This window comes from Muntiacus reevesi, chromosome 13, assembly GCF_963930625.1.
Source record: "Muntiacus reevesi chromosome 13, mMunRee1.1, whole genome shotgun sequence".
NCBI classification, from domain to species: domain Eukaryota; kingdom Metazoa; phylum Chordata; class Mammalia; order Artiodactyla; family Cervidae; genus Muntiacus; species Muntiacus reevesi.
The window spans coordinates 30,741,800-30,762,500 of NC_089261.1; the positions used below are offsets into that span (position 1 = coordinate 30,741,800).

The window sequence follows — 20,701 nt, forward strand, 5'->3', positions numbered from 1 at the left end:
GAGACAGGGTGGAATTTCTCCACCCTCAGACCTCCAGGAGGGCCTCGGGGCTCCTGGGGCTGAGTGGGTAAAGATGTGGGCACAATACCCGCGGCCTTGGGCAAAGGTGTCTGCACCAGATGTCCCCCTAGGCTGGGGCGTCAGGGGAGGGGGAGAAGTCTAGTGTTGCCGGTTGGCTGAGGGCAGCTGTGGGCCTGATAAGTCCCCTCTGTCCTGTCTTTAGGAGAAAGACCAGGGAGGAAGCCCTTACTGCTTGCTTAGGGACTGTGAAGAATAAATGTGGGAAAATAAGAGTTCCTAGGAAGAAGATAGGTGGAAAACACGCCACAGGAGAAGCAAAATTATGAGGAGTTGGGAATCAAGTTAATGTTGAGAAACAGGCCAGTCTCATACTCTGCAGGCAACAAGGAAGAAGAAACAATTTATGGTTTGGGAATGAAGGATGCGGAAGAGATTTAAATAGTCCAGTGTTTAGAAGATGCTTCAAGTTTTTGTTGTTGTTGCATCAGATAGGCAAGAATGTAATTCTCTTGGAGCATGAAAAATGTTGTTAAAATATGGCTAAGAAGATTATTTGGAGGAATCTGACTATATTTGCTAATTTATTTCTTGCAATGTTGCCTAGAATTTCTAGTCAGAAATCATCTATTGAATGATAAATGTTAGTACCATCTGAGTAGGAAAGGAGAACGCTGACTTAAAATATTATGCACTTTCCTTTTTTGGGTAAAAGATAACTTGCAAATTTAATGTATATAAACAAAGACCATGAATTTAGAGGGTGAAACTTTGATACAATTTTTTTCTTTTATTTCTGTCAGTCCTTTAATAATTAGAATTAACTTTTTCCTTGAGAATAGTTTATATTGTTTTTGAAAAAAATATACATACAAAAGTCAAAGAACAGAAGAAATTTAAAAAATAAAACATAAATTTAAATGTACTAACACAATCTTAACACCTTGTAAACATCTTTCCAGTTATCTTTCTAAACATGTATTGATACACTGTAATTCAGTATCAGTTTACAATTTTATAATTTTACACACTTACTTTTTACTCCTCACGGAGGTCTTATTTTCTATGAAATATTTTTTAAGCTAACTTTTACTATGAAACCATCACAGAACATCACAAAATATATAGTAAGGTGCAATGACAGAGATGCAATTTACAGAGTTTTTCTTCCAAGGAAGAGAAAGAAGAATAGAAAATTTTGCCGAGTATAATATATTTAGTAAGCTTAAAATATGACAAAGTCTTCATGTTTGTGCATGTATGGAAGACAGATGTTTGCCAGGAGTAGTGAGAATATGATGTACAAGCACCCTGTCCATGAGTAGTAGTCATGATCCTTAAAGAGTCATGTAATTGTCATTTGTCTCATGAATGTAAATATCTTCTTGTTCTTTCTTGTAGATCCATCTTCTGAAATTTAAATTTTCAAGATGAAGTTTTTATTGGCAGTGGCCTTTTTTATTTTAATTTCCTTGTGTATTGAAGAAGCCTACTCAAAAGAAAAGTCTTCAAAGAAAGGGAAGGGGAAAAAGAAGCAGTACCTATGTCCATCGTATGTCCTTCATGTCTTATATTCTTATGCAGAGAGATGTTAATGTGTTTTTATCAAACTAAAGTGGTTTATTGAAACACATGTCATCAGGACTATCCCAATCAGAATATGTACCCATTTGTTTCATAGGTAGAAAGTGACAGAGTGAAGAAGGCTTTAGTATGTGCAAGCTAATTCTCAGCTTTCAGGTGAAAATAGTAGAGTTTTATCAAGTTTTGTTCATGTCCTGGACTTACATAATTTCATACATCTTTTATAAAAGTCATAAAAAAAGTTATTTCTTTCTTACCCTGAATTCTTTGGATACTGAGATTTTGTGTTTTGAGCAAGTACCAGTTCCGAAAGTTGATGTTTTAGGAACCACTCCTAAAAATGAATATTCATTAAAAAAATCAGATAGCTGAACTATAATTTTAAGGTCTATTTAATTCATGTTAATGCATGGCAGGAGAAAATTCACATGGTAGATAAGTTTTCCATTTCAGTGTATTTTTTTGGTAAAAGATATATATTAAGAAATTAGGATATTTCTCAGAAAATGTCATTAACTTTTAAGTTACTTGTAAAAAAACTCTAAGTACAATTCCCACTCCCTCCCCACTCAGAAAAAACCAGCAAGGTTTGTGATTTGGATTCCATTTTGTAAAATAAAGAGTTAATATTACTGGTGAATAATAGTATATAAATAAATAACCTTCACAAAATATGTGCTTTTAGGTAGTAATGTTACAATGTATGCAGTTATCTGGAATAAAAATTAATTTGCTGATACTGGTTATTTTTACATTAAGATTTCTTAAGTGCCATATTGATCTGGGGTAACATTATTCCAGCATCATCATTATTTAAATATAGATTATATAGTTTCATAGATGTTCCATAAAAGTTTTTAAGGTACATTTTGGGAAGTGTATTTTTTAAAGAAAAGATATTAGAGTTTGTATTCAGGGTGGATGTTTGTATGAATATGTAAGAAAGAAGTTCTGGGGCTGGTATGGTGACCCACATGAAGCCTTGTCGTGCATAAATCTCCCTGTTAAGCAATACCTCCTGGTTTACAACTATAACAGTTCTGCTTTTTCCAGTCTACACAGTCTGATGTCAGGCTGGGTTCTGGGTGTGAGAGGATGGCCCCATATGCTTGGCTGAGTGTTACCTCCTGCCTCTGTCACTCATCTTCACTGATACAGTTTTTGTGCAACAACCTGGAGATGAGCATTTTAGGGAACTGGACACGGTCAGGCCTTACTCTTCCCAAGCAAAAGGACACCTTGTCTTGTTTTGGATCTTGTTTATATTAACCTTTCATTTGATGTATCATAGCATATTGACATGAACTGTTGCATTTGTTTTATAGTCCTGGTGATTCTGTTTATGCAGTCAAGCCATCTGTGATCACGGAGGAAGTTGATAGGAATCTTGTCTCCCCACCCCTCCCACCCAGGCCCCACATCAAATGTCATGAATCAGAGTTCTGGATATGGCAACTGCAAGCCTTATAACTATTATGTATCTTATAAGATCTTTTAGAGGGCATCCTGAACGCATAGGTGGTAAAGAATCTGCCTGCAATGCAGGAGACCCTGTTTGATTCCTGGGTCGGGAAGATTCCCTGGAGAAGGGAATGGCTACCCACTCCAGTATTCTGGCCTGGAGAATCCCATGGACAGAGGAGCCTGGTGGGCTGCAGTCCATGGGGTCACAAAGAGTCGGACACAACTGAACAACTTTCACACTTACCCCTTCCCAGAATTACTCTATTGCCTAGGGCTTCCCTGGTGGCTCAGATGGTAAAGAATTTGCCTGCGGTGCAGGAGACACAGGTTCGATCTCTGGGTTGGGAAGATCTCCTGGAAAAGGGAATGGCTACCCACTCCAGTATTCTTCCTGGAGAATTCCATGGATAGGGCAGCCTGGCGGGATCCAGTCCCTAGGGTTGCAAAGAGTTGGACAAGACTGAACGACTGAACACACACACATAAACGGATTGTATCTGCTTAGAGTGTCTACAGTTAAGACAAATTTCTAAAGTTCAATCTGATAGACAAAGAGCAAAACGCTGAAGGTTCTCTTGGCACATATGGTAATCTCCAAGTGGAAGGCCCAATATATACCTGGTGAGCCTGTATCACGGTATGTTAGATATGTTGAGAAATCTATCTCAACCACAGTAGGTGGTCAGATTTTGTCAAATTTTGATTATATTGCTTACTTTTGTGTAATAATAATGAGACTAAATAAAGCTTTATTAATAGCTGCCATAGCGATGCTACCCCAAATCCATCTTATTAATAAGTAGAAGTACTTTGGAGAGTTAGATTGATATAGTTTTTCTTTGAGCATTTTATAAAGAATTTTGATTTTAAGCGATCACTAAACCTCTGAAGACTAAGTTTTTTTTTTTTTTTTCTGGCTATTATTGGATCCACTATGTTAAATTTCTTTGAGCATTCAGATTGGGAATCTCAGTTATAATAATGGGCTGATAAAGACTATGCAATTTATTTGTATCTCATATGTGTCAGTTTGCCCATCTTGTATAAGTTGATCAAGCATTAATTATCTTGACTAAGAGGAGTATTTGAGATCACAAAACCAAAAAGTTGGGTGGACTACTGTACACTCTTCAATATGGTGAAATTTGCCCAGTGATATTTTGATTTATTTAAACTTTTTGGGGATATAGTAATGAAGTTGGATGCATATATGCAGTTAATGTGTTGTGTACGTGTAGCAAACATGAGCAAAAACTTCCTATTTTACTCTTCTAACGTTTCCCTCCAAAGATTAGAAATAAGGGGGGAAATGTTTTTAAATGTAGAAAAAATAAAGAACTTAGAGCCCTTCATATTCTAGGTCAGTGTGAAGCTTGAATTTATGATAAACTTCTCATGGCTTTTTATTATTTTTTTAATCTACATTGTGTGGAGAAGCTTGACATTCATAAGTTTATGCCATTATTCATTTTTTATGGTATGTAATGAAAGCAGCAGTACCAGGTTGACCAACTACCTGATAAATTTGAGTTAAAAATTTTCAGAAATTTAGTATCTATTAATAAATATAAAATAAACTTAAAATTAGAAAATATGTTTTAGATTGAGTCCTTGGACACTGTTTAGCTTTCTCTTTTACAGGTTGAATTTTACATAGGTCTTAATCTCTTGGTCTTCTTATTTCCTATATATTCTGCCTCACTGGTTGTGTCCAAATCTCTGACTGTAACTCCATCCATTCACTAGTAACTCCTCAGGCTCTGATTTGAGCTCAGACCTCTCTTAGCTCATGCTATACTCATACATCCAACTTTTCTATTAGTACCTGATTATCCCGGATTGATCTTAAAACTCAATTTAAAGTGATAAAAACCAAGTATTGAAACTCTCCCCACCCTCTCCCAAAGTGATGTTTCCATTTGCATTCTTTTCCATCCAAGCTCAGATCCTTAAGATTACCTGGGACCCTCTGTCTACCTTAGCTCCTCAAATCCAGTCGTCACCCAGACTCCAAGGTCAGAGTCTGCACAATGTTAGGAGCATGTCAGTCACTCCCATCCCTCTCGTGACCCTGATTTCTCTCCTCCTCTCACCTGTTTGCCTGTATTAGTCTCCTTTCACTGTATTAGTCTCCTTGCTTCTTGTCCTCCATCAATTCCTACCCCACATCAATCTTGGAGTATATTTTCTTCAGTCTACTCAAGTCATTCCAATGCTTAGAGCCCTTTTAGGGATCCCATAGCCTTCTGGAAAAGGTTCTCATTTCTTGGCACAGAACTCCTGCTGAAATGGCCTCTGACTCCCCCAGGTCTATCTCCCCATCCAGCCCACACCCGTACTCAAGTCTCATACACACTTGATGTTTCAGACCTCTGAAACGTTCTTCCATTTTGCCAAAATGCCAGGGGTTTCCTTCTTTCATTGACTTCTATCTCAGTGTTCTTATTCAAGTCCACAGCTGCAAATATTACGTTTTCACTGTTGACTTCTACATCTGTATGTCCGGCCCAGATATGTCTAGAGAGCGCCACACCCACACATCCAACATTTCGATCTGACTGTTCTATAATGACCTCAAACTCAATTCAACACAAACCTTGCTGCTTGCTCTGGGAAACCTTTCCTAAGCCTAACAATCTGATTTCTATAATCACACTCTATTCCTTTGTGGTTGCCTAATTGCCTGTCCCATTTATAAGGTTATCTGATGATACCACCTGTAATTGCCTGCTTTGCCCACTAGGCTGTAAGCTCCTTGAGGGCCGCATCTTACTGACTTGGTCACGAGATCAACATAATGCCAGGTACAAAATGTACGTGGAACAAACATTTGTTTAAAAAATGAATACAAACATCAGATCTTTGAATGACTTACGTCATTGTATCTAGATTTTGTTACAGTGCTGGAAAATAATTTATAGATCTCTGTGGACAGTATTTAGACATATAGTCTGAGTATAGGGAAAATTAGTTAACAGCTAGGTAGCTAGTACAGAGTTTCAACCTGCATGATGTTTCCTGATGAAAGCTTGGCCTTGTCGTGTTAAACATCTTACCAATGACTAAAATGAGATTGTACAAAGGAAACACTCAAATGAAATAGATGGTGGATACGTGAGATAGAATTAGGATCCAATATGGTCTTGAACAGCCAGAGTGAGGGGCTGAATCTAACAAAATTGAAGTATAAACTGCACTTTGTTTCAGAAAACATGTCTCCCAGTATATAGAATGGGGAAAGCATAGCTTGGTAGAGAGCAAATGGAAAAAATGTTAGATACTATTAATATGGTTTTAGAAAAAAGAAAGTGAAAGTTGCTCTGTTGTGTCTGACTCTTTGTGACTCTATGGACTGCAAGGCCAGAATGCTGGAGTGGATAGCTGTTCCCTTCTCCTGGGGATCTTCCTGACTCTGGAATTGAACCAGGATCTCCTGCATTGCAGGCAAATTCTTTCCCACTTGAGCTACCAGGGAAGCCCTATTTATAATATATTATAATTGTAACCAATATATTAACATTGTAGCCATGATACAGATGAAGCATTATGTAACATAATATAGTATAATAGAGTAGAATAGTATATTAGAATATACATGATACAGATGAGTAACTATATACTTTATCTTTCCATATCTTTCTCAGCTGTATATAACTATATTTAGTTACTTAAGAAAGAAGTCAGTGTTAATATTTTACTAATTCTGTGTTAAACATATTGCTTCACTTAAAAGAATTCAGTTATTTAGAGCAGGTTTTACAGAGATTTCTGTACTGTGCTAGTCGGTACTTTCAGAGGAGAGAAATAAGAATAGTTGAGGTAATTACCATAATGCCATATTTGGAAGAGCTAAAAGAACTGATGTATTTGACAGTTGTCTTCAATTTTTTGAAAAATTGTGATTTAGATGAGAAAATCTTTGCTGCTTGGCACCAGTAGTTAAAACAAGGACTAATGAGTAGAAGACACGAGGAGAGATATTTTTGGCTCCAAATCACGAAGAATTTTCTAATAGCAGTCTGCCAGATATAATTGCCTAGGCAGGGAGATAGTGGAGTTCCCAGTCACTCCAAGCACTCAGCCATGGGGGATAATTGCTTGGCGGCCTATTTTGTAGCAAGTTTGAGCACTGAATAAGTGTTTAGGCCAGATGGCAGTATTTATGGACATTTCAGTTTGTGAAATTTTAAAGATTCTTTGATTCTAATATATTATATGTGATGATAGCCTTATGACTATCTAATAGTAGAATGATACAGAATCATCTTTTAAAAATTTTATCTCCATCCAGACTTAAATAGATCAGCTGCTATTTTTGGTGCATTGTCTTGGAAAGCTCTACCATATGAAATAAATATATCTTGGTCTAATAATAAGGGCTTAACAACTTTCAGTGGTAGCATTGCTTCTTGAAATGTCGTGAGTAATCAGATTTTTTTTGAGTATCTTTTAAAACCACACAATCTTCTCTTTTCTGGAATAAATGTATTAAACTGCTATTAATTTCAAGAAATAGTGATTGAAAGATGACAAACATAAATTATCTAATGAATGCCTGCTATAATTGAAAAGAAGGAGGCGTAGATTTATAGATTTGTATTTAGATCTCTATTGTATATGAAACCAGAACTTTCTAAAATATACTTTCTGAATTCTTGATTGAATAAGCAAAAACAAAACAAAATAGAACTATCACAACCAAAACCAAAACATGATTTGGCATGTTTATTTGTGCTCATGGCAGACATAATAGCACTTTTTAATACTGAATTTGGCCAGATCATAGCCTCTTGGTACGTACTACCTTTTTTGGCATCACTGAGTTAGGGAACCTTCTACTGTTCATGAAGGACTGTTTGAATTTCACCTTCTCGCTCACAATAGGTGTAACTAATATGCTTGCAAGCTACATTTGAAATCTCCTTTCTCGGGCTTCCCTGATAGCTTAGTTGATAAAGAATCCACCTGAAATGCAGGAGACCCTGGTTTGATTCCTGGGTCTGGAAGATCCTCTGGAGAAGGGATAGGCTCCCGACTCCAGTATTTTTGGGTTTCCCTTGTGGCTCAGCTGGTAAAGAATCCACCTGTGGTGTAGGAGACCTGTGTTCAATCCCCTGGAGAAGGGAAAGGCTACCCACTCCAGTATTCTGGACTGGAGAATTCCGTGGACTGTATAGTCTATGGGATCGCAAAGAGTCGGACACAACTGAACGACTTTCACTTCTCCCATTTTGGGCCCGTGCTTCTATCTTAGGTGCGAAGAAGCAATATAAGAAGCCCTTAATTGATACTTGATGTTGCCTGCTGTTATTTCTGAGTGTGTGGTCGTGTTTGCATGTATTTATTTTATCTTCTTAATGATCTTTCTGTCAAATTGTTGGTGCATGCATGCTTAGTCATCTCCTACTCTTTGCAAATCTATGGACTGTAGCCCACTAGGCTCCTCTGTCCTTGAGGTTCTCCAGGCAAGAATAATGGAGTGGGTTACCATTTCCTCCTCCAGGGGATCTTCCTGACCTAGGGGTTGAACCCATATCTCCTATGTCTCCTACATTAGCAGGCAGATTATTTACCACTGAGCCACCTGGGAAGCCCTCAAACTGTTGGCACTGTAGCTTTAAAATCATGACATAAAGATTTATGGTTCTCTCTGTGTGTAATGGGAAACAATATGACTTTTTTTTTTTTTTTTTTACTAGTTCACAATCTGAGAAAGTTGTGTGTGTATAAATGTGTTCGGGAATTTTTCTGTCTCCTTGAGAGACCTATCGTACCATTTAATGATAGCATCTGTGTACATCCGTTCTGTGTAGTAAGGAGGGTTGGGTTATTTGAATAATTAAAGCCATCATGTGTTTTCTAAATAATGTTAGTCGTTTTCTTCCTATTCTGATTTTCTTGCCTACTATTCATTAATAGTAATTAATTCTATTAATAAAATGGGTTGATTTTTGTTTAGTTCCATTTTATAACTACCTAATGGGAATGTTCAAGATAAATACATTGGCAAGAAAAATGAAATGCTGATTTATAAAGAATACAGAGAGCCTGTACAATGGATGCAATTGAAAATTGCCTATATTATTATCACTGTAATGAAGTAGAACAAATTTTCATCGATGGGCAGTTATGTGTTTTCTTACTTGCTGTTGAGCAGTTCTAATTTAATGGTGTGCTATTATTTTGCAGTCAGTTGAGTTAATGATCTTCCTTTTACAAATAATTCCCTAGGTTTTAAAATAAGCTTCTTCATTATTTTAGTTATGTGGGCATGAAACTTAAATGGAACCTGTTTTCTCTTAAAGTGATCTCCTGTATCTGTCCTATTCATAGCATCTGTGCTTACCATCATGTTCAACATATCTGATGCAATCGCTTTGTACTTATTTACTGTATTTTTCTCTGCTTATTATTATTCACCTTATATATTGTTTCCATTTTCATCTTGTTAATCTTATGTTCCAGACCCACAATGTTGTCTTATTCCTTCATGGATCCAGGGCAGACTCTTCACTATGACTTTCAGAGGCCTTTCTGATTTACATGCAGAACTTAGTATAAAACTACTTTCTTATCTCAAAAAGGCCAGTCTGTCGTTATGCCAGTCTGCCACTGATGCTTAGACAGGCTTTTGGTTAGGATGACAACTTCCTGCTTAATCTATGCAGTCCTTCCAGGCACATCTCAGATATTAGCTTGCTTTATGAAATTAAAAAAATTATTTTATATTGGAGTATAGTTGATTAACAATGTTGTGTTAGTTTTAGGTGTACAGCAAAGTGACTTAGACATATGTATGTGTATGTATTGGGTCTTCTGCATTGTAGGCAGATGCTTTTACTGTCTGAAGCACCAGGAAAGTCATGTGTGTATATATATATATACACACACATATATATAATATATTCCTTTTCAAATTATTTTCCCATTTAGATTGCTACAGAATATTGAGTATAGTTCTCTGTGCTATACATGAGGTCCTTGTTTATTTTATATATAGTTGTATTTGTTAATATCAAACTCCCAATTTATCTCTCCTCCTACCTTTCCCCTGGGTAACCATGCTTGTTTTCTATGTCTATGAGTGAGTTTCTGTTTTGTAAATAAGTTCATCATATTACCTTGCCTTATGAAACTTGCAAAATGATTAGAACTTTCCATTGAGAAAAATATTAATACAAATTAATAGTATGCTGAGATTGTTAATAAATTGAGTTCTTGGACCTTGATAGAAATACAGTGTTTAGATAGAAAAGTGTGTTAATTTCCTGGTGTGTATATTATAACTGGAAACTTGTGTGGAATTCTGGCTATTTATGAGGGTTGGATTTACATGAGAATTTCTTCCAAGAATCAAGATCAGGGTTTGCTAGAACATGAAAGTCTGTGGTTTGGTCGATTGTACTCTGAGTTGTTTTCTTTAAGAATAGATGAGGAGTTTGTATTTAGACCTCAAGTTACAGAACCAGACCAAAGAGAGAAGCATAGAAGAAGACATTTCAATTTTATAGTTTACAGTTTAGGATATAACTCTCCAAAGAAAAAACGAATTTCCTTGGGAGGTTCTTTGTCACCAGAGTGATGAACACGCTTGGCTAGGGACCACACCCAGACCAAGCATCACTGGGAAGTTTGATTAGACTTTATGATTAAAACCGAAATTAAACTTCTTGATCTCTTAGAATCCTTTTTGTTCATCTTGTATGTTTTGACACTTGATTAGATTTAATATTATTACTCTTTCTATGATACCTTTTATTTTCTGATTGAAATGTTTATATTATATTAACTCTTTAGCTAAATTACAAATACTTGAGATGGTGCACTCTCTCCACTTTCATTATAGTGTATACACTTTTCACTTAGTGTAAATGAAGCTCTTCTGTAAAGAATTTTGATTTAGGCAGAATATATATATAGAAATATATATATATATTTTATGAAATACATATATACTTTATGAAAGTGTATGTGTATATATAAATACAGTTCCTCTATATAGTTTCATATATAGAATATAGATATGAATATGAAACTGTATATATAGTTTCATATGAAATTATATATATATATATAGTTTCATATTCTGCGTACTTCAGAGTTCTTTGTATTTGAGCTCTGTTTGTATTAATACTTAATCAAATGGAATCAAACAGGTGACTAAGTATATAGAAAAATCACAAATTAATCATAAATTGATTCAGTGGCTCCCTGGGGCCATATTTAGAGATCAACTTTGAACATGTGCTATTTAAAATTCCCTCTGTATTTCCGCTTAATCTTGATGGAAAAAGCACTGTAATTGGAAAGAGCACTGCTGTATCTCAGAACTGTTGCTGATAGGCTTTATAATTTTCAGTAAGTTATTTATCTTGTTCTCAAGTTTCTCATTGCATGATGAAAAATTTCATCTCAGTAGTCTCCTCGTTTCATTTATTTATTCCAACTCTATCTATTGTGATACAATCCAGTTTTATTTATGATTGTTTTGGTACCTTAATATTCAGGGCTATTTTATTTTTTCCACACAATCTTTCTGTTTTCTGATTTAGAACCAGTTAAGCCTAAACAATGGAAAGAGAATATACAAAATTCTATTTCTTAAGCAAGTTAATTACTAAGGGATATGATTGAAGATTTGACTTAGCAAAATGTAGGTATGTAACTGTCCTTCCAAATTGAAGAATGACATGTGTCCAAAGTGAATTGTCACCATTCTTAGCTCTATAATCGTTTACAAGTTATAATTATCAGATTGTGGAATTTGACTTACAAACTTATGTCTTGTGTTTGCTTTTTTGTTTTCTTTTGAAGGTGAATACTTTCTGTAATGCAGTAAAGGATGCAGTAGCTTTGCATAGGTCTCCTGTATTCTCCTTATGCTCCTACCTGAAAAAGGCACATCACTGCTGTTCTCCTGAAAACAGAGAACTCTTCATAAATGAGTTCCTTTGGCCCTGACATTTTATGGAAATTTACACATAGAATCCATAAAGCAAATTATTCAAATTTATGTACATATAAATAGCTCCTCTGAGAAATGATGTAAATAGGAAATTACATTTCTCAGAGCTCTGATTGGAATAATAGCAAAACACTGATTAAATCACTAATAGGCTGTGTTAGAAAATGTGAAATATCTGACCTGTGTTAGTCCTCCTGTGAGAAGATAGCGGTAGGAATTCATGACGATTCGGGATTCAGGGAAGTTTAGGACTCTGAGCCTGAGAGTAACCAAATAGAATAGGCCCACCTTTAATGAGTGGATTTGCACCCTTCTGTGCCTCACTGTTCCGCTCTGAGTTATACCATGGACCTTACGGCTGAGACATCCCCAAGGTCTTATTGCAACACTCTTTGACATCTCCCAGAAGTTCCAAATTTATTTGATTGGAACATCTATAATATTTTTATTTCATTTTACAAATGTTGCTTGGAATCTCCATTGGTTTGTTTTGTGTGTTGATCTCGCCTTGGCTGGGTCTGCATTGCGGGGCCTCCACATTGACTTGGCTCTTTGTGGCTCCACTGTTCTCTTTTCCTAACAGTGGTTTCAGTCCTCAATCAACACCGCTTTCAGCCTTTGCCTACAGTGTGAACTTCAACTTTAAAGGAAAAAAAAAATAGGAGTCACTGGACAGTTGCTCCCCGAACCCCTCTTTCTTCATTCCAAAGTTGCCTATGGCATCGTCCTTTCTCTTCTCCTTGTCTCCTGACCTAGAGGAAGAGCCTTGGATTCCATCCCCCACCCCTCTGAGACTTCCTCATCACCGCACTCGTCTCTACCATGCGTCATCATCTTCTCTTCTATGGCTCCTTTTTCCAAGGGCTTAAAAATATGCTGAAGTTTCGCTACCTGAAAAAGTGTGTAGTTTTTTTTTTTTAACTTTTAATTTTTGTTTGGGCATAGCCAATTAACAGCATCATGATATTTTCAGATGAAAAGCAAAGGGACTTAGTCATACATATCCATGTGTCCATTCTCCCCCTAAACTCCCTTCTCATCCAGGCTACCACATAACACTGAGCAGAGTTCCTTGTGCTCAACAGTAGGTCCTGATTCACTATCCATTTAAAATATTAAAAGTGCTTAGTTTTTGTATTCCTGTTTCATCAACGTTGTTTCTTCTCCTGTGCTCATTGTCACGCTTCTTAAACTGACAGCCCACAGCAGCCTCTACTTTCTCAGTTCTGTTGTTCAGTTGCCCAGTTACATCCAACTCTCTGCGACCCCACGGACTGCAGCATGCCAGGCCTCTCTGTCCTCTCACCATCTCCTGAAGTTTGCCCAAGTTCATGTCTATTGCATCTGTGATGCCACCCAGCCATCTCATGCTCTGATGCCCTCTTCTTCTGCCCTCAATCTTTCCCAGCATCAGGGACTTTTCCAATCAGTTATTTGCATTAGGCGATCAAAGTACTGGAGCTTCAGCTTTAGCATCAGTTCTTCCAATGAGTGTTCCGAGTTGATTTCCCTTAAGATTAACTGGTTTGATCTCCTTGCTGTCCAAGGGACTCTCATGACTCTTCACCAGCACCATAGTTCGAAGGCATCAATATGTTGGCATTCTGCCTTCTTTATGATTCAGCTCTCACAACCTTATGTGACCATTGGGAAGACCATAGCCTTGACTATATGGACCATTGTTGGCAGGGTAAAGTCTCTGCTTTTCAACGTATTTTCTAGGTTTGTCATAGCTTTCCTGCCAAGAAGCAATCATCTTCTGATTTCATGGCTGCAGTCACCATCTGCAATAATTTTAGAACCCAAGAAGAGGAAATCTGTCACTATGTCTACCTTTTATCTTTCTATTTACCATGAAGTAATGGGGCCAGGCCAGACCACCTGACCTGCCTCTTGAGAAACCTGTATGCAGGTCAAGAAGCAACACTTAGAATTGGACATGGAACAACAGACTGGTTCCAAATAGGAAAAGGAGTACGTCAAGGCTGTATATTGTCACCCTGTTTATTTAACTTATATGCAGAGTACATCATGAGAAACATTGGACTGGAAGAAGCACAAGCTGGAATCAAGATTTCTGGGAGAAATATCAATAACCTCAGATATGCAGATGATACCACCCTTATGGCAGAAAGTGAAGATGAACTAAAAAGCCTCTTGATGAAAGTGAAAGAAGAGAGTGAAAAAGTTGGCTTAAAGCTCAACATTCAGAAAGCTAAGATCATGGCATCTGGTCCCATCACTTCATGGCAAATAGATGGGGAGATAGTGGAAACAGTGGCTGGCTTTATTTTTTGGGGCTCCAAAATCACTGCAGATGGTGACTGCAGCCATGAAATTCAAAGATGCTTACTCCTTGGAAGGAAAGTTATGACCAACCTAGATAGCATATTAAAAAGAAGAGACATTACTTTGCCAACAAAGTTCCATCTGGTCAAGGCTATTGTTTTTCCAGTGGTCATGTATGGATATGAGAGTTGGACTGTGAAGAAAGCTGAGTGCCAAAAAATTGATGCTTTTGAACTGTGGTGTTAGAGAAGACTCTTGAGAGTCCCTTGGACTGCAAGGAGATCCAACCAGTCCATCTTAAAGGAGATCAGTCCTGGGTGTTCATTGGAAGGACTGGTGCTGAGGCTGAAACTCTAATAATTTGGCCATCTTATGCGAAGAGTTGACTCATTGGAAAAGATCCTGATGCTGGGAGGGATTGGGGGCAGAAGGAGAAGGGGACGACAGAGGATGAGATGTCTGGATGGCATCACCAACTCGATGGACATGAGTTTGAGAAAACTCCGGGAGTTAGTGATGGACAGGGAGGCCTGGCATGCTGCGATTCATGGGGTCGCAAAGAGTCAGACAGGACTGAGCAACTGAGCTGAACTGAACTGAACAGAATGGGGCCAGGTGCCATAATCTTAGCTTTTTTAATATTTAATCTTAAGCCAGCTCTTTCACTGTCCTCCTTCACCCTCGTCACGAGGCACTTTAGGTCCTCTTCATCTTCTGCTATTAGAGTGGTATCATCTGCATATCTGAGGTTGTTGACGTTTCTCCCACCTATCTTGATTCCAGCTTGTAACTCATCCAGCCTGGCATTTCTCATGATCTGCTCGGCATATAGATTAAACAAACAGGGTGATAACAGACAGCCCCGTTGTACTCCTTTCTGAATCTTGAACCAATCAGTTGTTCCATACAGGGTTCTAACTGTTGCTTCTTGACCCACATACAGGTTTCTCAGGAGACGGGTAAGATGGTCTGGTATTCCCATCTCTTTAAGAGTTTTCCACAGTTTATTATGATCCACACAGTCAAAGGCTTTGGCATAGTCGATGAAACAGGTTGATTTTTTTATTTTTAATTCTCTAGCTTTCTCTATGATCTAGCGAATGCTAGCAATTTGATCTCTGGTTCCTCTTCCTTTTCTAAATCCAGCTTGGACATCTGGAAGTTCCTGATTCCCATAGTGCTGGAGCCTACCATGCAAGATTTTAAGCATGACCTTACTAACATTGGAGATGAGTGAGATTGTCAGATGGTTAGCACATTCTTTAGTACTACCCTTCTTGGGAATTGGGATGGGGACTGACCTTTTCCAGTACTGTGGCCACTGCTGGGTCTTCTAGATTTGCTGACATATTGAATGCAACACCTTGATGGCATTATCGCTTAGGGTTTTGAGTAGTTCTACTGGAATTCCATCACATCACTAGCTTTATTAACAGCAGTGCTTCCTAAGACCCACCTGACTTCACTCTTCAGAATGTCTGGCTCTGGGTGACTGACCACAACATCTTAGACATCCGGTTCATCTAGATCTTTTTTTTATACGGTTCTTCCATGTGTTCTTTCCATCTCTTCTTGATCTCTTCAGCGTCTACTAGGTCTTTTACTATTTATGTCCTTTATTGTGCCCATCTTTGAGCAAAATGTTCCCTTGATCTTTCCAGTTTTCCTGAAGAGATCTCTAGTCTTTCTCCTTCTGTTGTTTCCTTCTAGTTGTATGTACTGTTCATTGAAGAAGGCCTTCTTGTCTCTCTGTGCTGTTCTTTGAAAATCTGCATTTAGTTCGACATATCTTTCCCTCTCTCACTTGCTTTTCGTTTTTCTTCTTTCTTTAGTTATTTGCAAGGCCTCCTCAGATAACCACTTTGCCTTCTTGCTTTTCTTATTTTGGGGGATGGTTTTGTTCACCACGTCCTGTACAATATTACAGACATGCGTCCATAGTTCTTCAGGCACATTTTTTCCAAGTTCTAATTCCTTGAATCTACTCATTACTTCCACTTCATATTCTTAGGGGATTTGACTTAAGTTGTATCTGGCTGGACTAGTGGTTTTCCCCACTTTCTTTTAGTTTAAGCCTGAATTTTGCTATGAGAAGCTGATGATCTGAGCCACAGTCAGCTCCAGGTCGTGTTTTTGCTGATTATGTATAGCTTTTCCATCTTTGGCTACAAAGAATGTAATCAGTTTGATTTTGGTATTGACCATTTGGTGATGTCCACGTGTAAAGTTGTCTCTTGTGTTGTTGAAAAGGAGTATTTGCTATGATCAATGGCTCCTCTTGGCAGAATTCAGTTAGCCTTTGCCCTGATTTATTTTGTTGTCCAAGGCCAAACTTGTCTATTACTCCAGGTATCTCTTGAGTTCCTACTTTTGCATTCTAATCCCCAATGATGAATAGAATATCTTTTTTTGTTGTAAGTTCTGGGAGGTCTTCTAGGTCTTCATAGAACTGATGTAGTTCAGCTTCTTTGGCATCAGTAATAGGGACATAGACTTGGCTTTCTGTAATGTTGAATGGCTTGCCTTGGAAACAAACTGGTATCATTCTGTTATTTTTGAGGTTGCACCCAAGTACTGCATTTCAGACTCTTTTGTTGATTATGAGAGCTACTCCATTTCTTTTATGGGATTCTTGCCCACAGTAGTAGATATAATGGTCATCTGAATTAAATTTGTCCAATCCCATCCATTTTTGTTCATTGATTCCCAAGATTTTGATGTTTATTCTTACCATCTCCTGCTTGACCACACCCAATGTACCTTGATTCAGTGACCTAACATTCTAGGTTCATATACAATACTGTTCTTTGCAGCATCAGATTTTACTTTCATCACCAGACATTCTCAACTGAGCATCGTTTCCACTTTGGCCCAGCCACTTCATTCTTTCTGGGGCTATTCGTAGTTCTCCTCCATTCTTCCCCAGTAGCATACTGGACACCTTCCAACCTGGGGGACTCATCTTTCAGAGTCATATCTTTGTCCTTTCATACGGTTCATGAGGCTCTCATGGTAAGTACACTGGGGTGGTTTGCCATTCCCTCCTCCAGTGGATCACGTTTTGTCAGAACTCTCTGCTATGACCCATCCATCTTGGTTAGCCCTGCATGGCATGCCTCATAGCTTCATCAAATTACACAAGCCCCTTAGCCACAACAAAGCAGTGATCCATGAAGGGGGATCACTGAGATCATTCTCAGTTCTAGTTCACTATTTTTCCTTTTTTTACTTGAATTTCTTCGAATTACAAAAGTGAGACCTTACTGTTGTAACAAAGGAAGCAGTACAACCTCATTAATTCTCCTATTCACATTGACTCCTGTCACCATTCTGTTTTTTCCTTTATTTATTTATTTATTCATTATTTACTTATTTGTTGCTGTGTGTGAGCTTTCTCTAATTGCAGGAAGCAGGGACTAATCTAGTTTAAGTGCTTAGGTTTCTCATTGCAGTGACTTGTTGCAGAACATGGGCTCAAGGGCACGGGCTCAGTAGTTGTGACACACGGTCTTATTGCCTCATGGCATGTAGAATCTTCCCGGACTGGGGATCGAACCCATGTCCCCTACATTGGCAGGCGAATTCTCAGCCGCTGGACCACCAGGGAAGTCCAGCCATTCTGTTTTTTGATGAAGATATTCATTTTGTCCCTTTAAAGAAAATCTGCTAAATTTCTTTTGAGACCTTATAATACTTGACAAGGACTGTTTGTCTTCTGTGTCCTGAAACGACCATGTCCCCCACCAGCCCCAATTTGCCTTCCAGCATGCTTCTGCTCTAACTACCCCTGGTTAGAAAGCTTCCCTGGCAATTCCTTTATGTCTGTCCAGAAATAGTGGATTTTTCCAGATATCCATATCCTCAGTGCTGCTAGAGGTTCATCCTTGGTCCTTTTATCTTCTTAGCACTTTCCCCCTAAGTTCTATGTGTATCTGTGGGTTATGCACACATCCTTATCTCCAAGTGTAGTTACTCTTGTGAGTTCCAGTTAATTATTTGTAACTTTCTCTGGACCTCAGAGTTAATTTATCAAGCTAGTTCCACTCTCAACCATCTTTAGCTCTGTGCCTAGCCTTTCATGAGAAAGGGCTTAAGCACCTTCCATTCTGTCCCAGACATTCACCTTGATCATCTCATCTTTATTAATGTGGATATTAATGTGCATATTATTAATGTGGACAGATATTAATGTGGAATTAGTTGAATTGATACAGAAGAGGAAGAATGGGATTGAAATTCAGAAAAATGGGATTCTAGTTCACTCTGTCACTAACTTTCTTTGTGTCCTCAGATAAGTCACTCTGGACCTGAGTAGTCCTGATTTGTAAAATGAAAGAATTGCCAAAAGAATTAATGAATTTTTCATGGTCACTGTAAGAGAAGTTTGCCCTGGAGGCTTAATAGGTGGGAACAATGTTGTCTTGAGTATGAAGGAACTATTCTGGGATGGATCACTTAATACATTTGTGACCTTTCTTTTGCCCCGCCAATGCTCAGTTCTCTTATCTGTAAAATAGAAATGATGAACTGATTTACAGTGTTTATCTGATAATATAATTTGACATTCTGTATGACATTATCTTTTGAACCCTAAACATTCTATAAAGTGGACTGCCTGTGTTTGTGGTATTGAGTTTCCTTGAAAGAGCTCAAAGGGGTTTTGCATATTTTATATGATTCTACCTCTTATTCTTCTATTGTGACTTAAGCTAATTTTTACAGACAGAAAACCTAATTTTACAGCTAAACAATACCTGTGTCACCTTATTGCACATATTCTCCTAAGATTCAGGATTTTAAGACTGGAGTGAATACACCATGTGTCCCACCTTTCTGTTCCAGGCCAGCGCTGTGAGCTATGAGTGAGACTCAGAGCTGGGCACATTCTCAGCTGAGTTTATGCAACAGGCCGTGGCACCCTCCCTTAGACACATGAGCAACTTGTGGCATGTGTTTCTTAAGGTCATAAGATTAGTCAGTGATATTCCGGTAATACTCTCTGGTGGGTATTGTGGCTCAGTTTTTGGTCATTGGGTACATGTCATAGTTTATCCTGTTTATCTAGGAGATAAGAATGCTGGGGTCCCAGGAGGTAAGATGTTTTTGCCAAGGGCATAGCCCTGGCCAGGAGCCAGAGGGGAACATAGACTTCTGATTTCCAATCCAAGTCTTTTCACGAGCTTCCTTACCACCATGTTTGTGTATTTTTATTTTTAGTTGTTGCCCTCACCAGTAAGAACACTTTATCTTGTATATTTTTAAGAAACATATATTAGGTTTATTGTAGGCTTTTCCTAAGGCTTAAAACTCATTGAGGTTCTTTGTAAATAACAAGGAATGCTTTCTTTGTAAGTAAGAGAATGTGACTTTGAGCCCACAGTCTCAGAATCTTCCTGTTCATCGATGTGCATTCCATCACATGAAAACTGTTAATTCTTTTAGCTGTTGATGAGTGGTATTCAGTCTGGATGTCAGTTACCAATGTGTGAGACACTCAGTCTTGCCTGACTGTTTGTGACCCCCATGGATGCTAACCCACCAGGCTCCTCTGCCCATGGAATTCTCCAGGCAAGAATACTGGAGTGGGTAGCTGTTCCCTTTTTCAGGGAATCTTCTTGACCTAGGGATTAAACTCAGGTCTCCTGCATCACAGTGAGATTCTTTAATGTTTGAAGTACAGTTACCAGTGGTGTTTTGTAAATAAGAATGCATTCTGAATTGCTGTTGTCAGAAAATGGCATGTGATTAATGACCTCTTTCTGCTGAATGTACTTATATGATTCACAAAGCAGATCTACAAAGGATATGGGGTAAAAACACATGTTCTCTGGCTCTACTTGCAAGGAATTGACTAATTCTTCAGAGACAGAAAAGTAGAATTTATCTCTTAATAACAATAGCACATGCCTTTATTCCCTCTTATAGAATACAAAATAGAGACTTAACTAATCATTAATTCTGGTATTGTCTTTTAGTTGCTCGGCACACTCTCTCTTCATATATGTATGTGTGCAAGTATTTGTGTCAGTTTACATGAGTGTATGCACACATAATTAAGCACAAAATTGTGTGTTATTGTTTTTAAACATTTTTGAAGTGTAATTTGCATATAGAAAAGTGCATTTATCTTTTCACATGTAACCGTGTAACCAGCACCTGGATTTAGAAATAGAATATTGCCAAGTTAGAAGCCGCTTATTGTCTGCCCATTTTTGAAATATGATAAATCAAATAATCCTATAAATATATGTAAGATTGACCTACAATGTTAAATGTAGCAAGGGTTCGACCATTTTTCATTGTTGCATAATATTTAATGATAGAAATCACTGGCCTTTATTTTTCTTTACTCTTTGTAGACATTTGTGTTGTTTCCAAATA

At 37.8% G+C, this 20,701-nt stretch overlaps 1 protein-coding gene across 1 annotated transcript in view; it reads left to right on the forward strand.

Moving 5' to 3' along the window:
- Positions 1-1,448: 1,448 nt before the first annotated feature.
- The window catches only part of GLRB (glycine receptor beta), a 90,267-nt gene continuing 71,014 nt past the window's right edge, over positions 1,449-20,701 (forward strand). The window contains exon 1 of the mRNA XM_065904532.1: positions 1,449-1,570. Coding sequence (XP_065760604.1) covers positions 1,449-1,570 — 122 coding nt within the window. The remainder of the gene's footprint in view (positions 1,571-20,701) is intronic.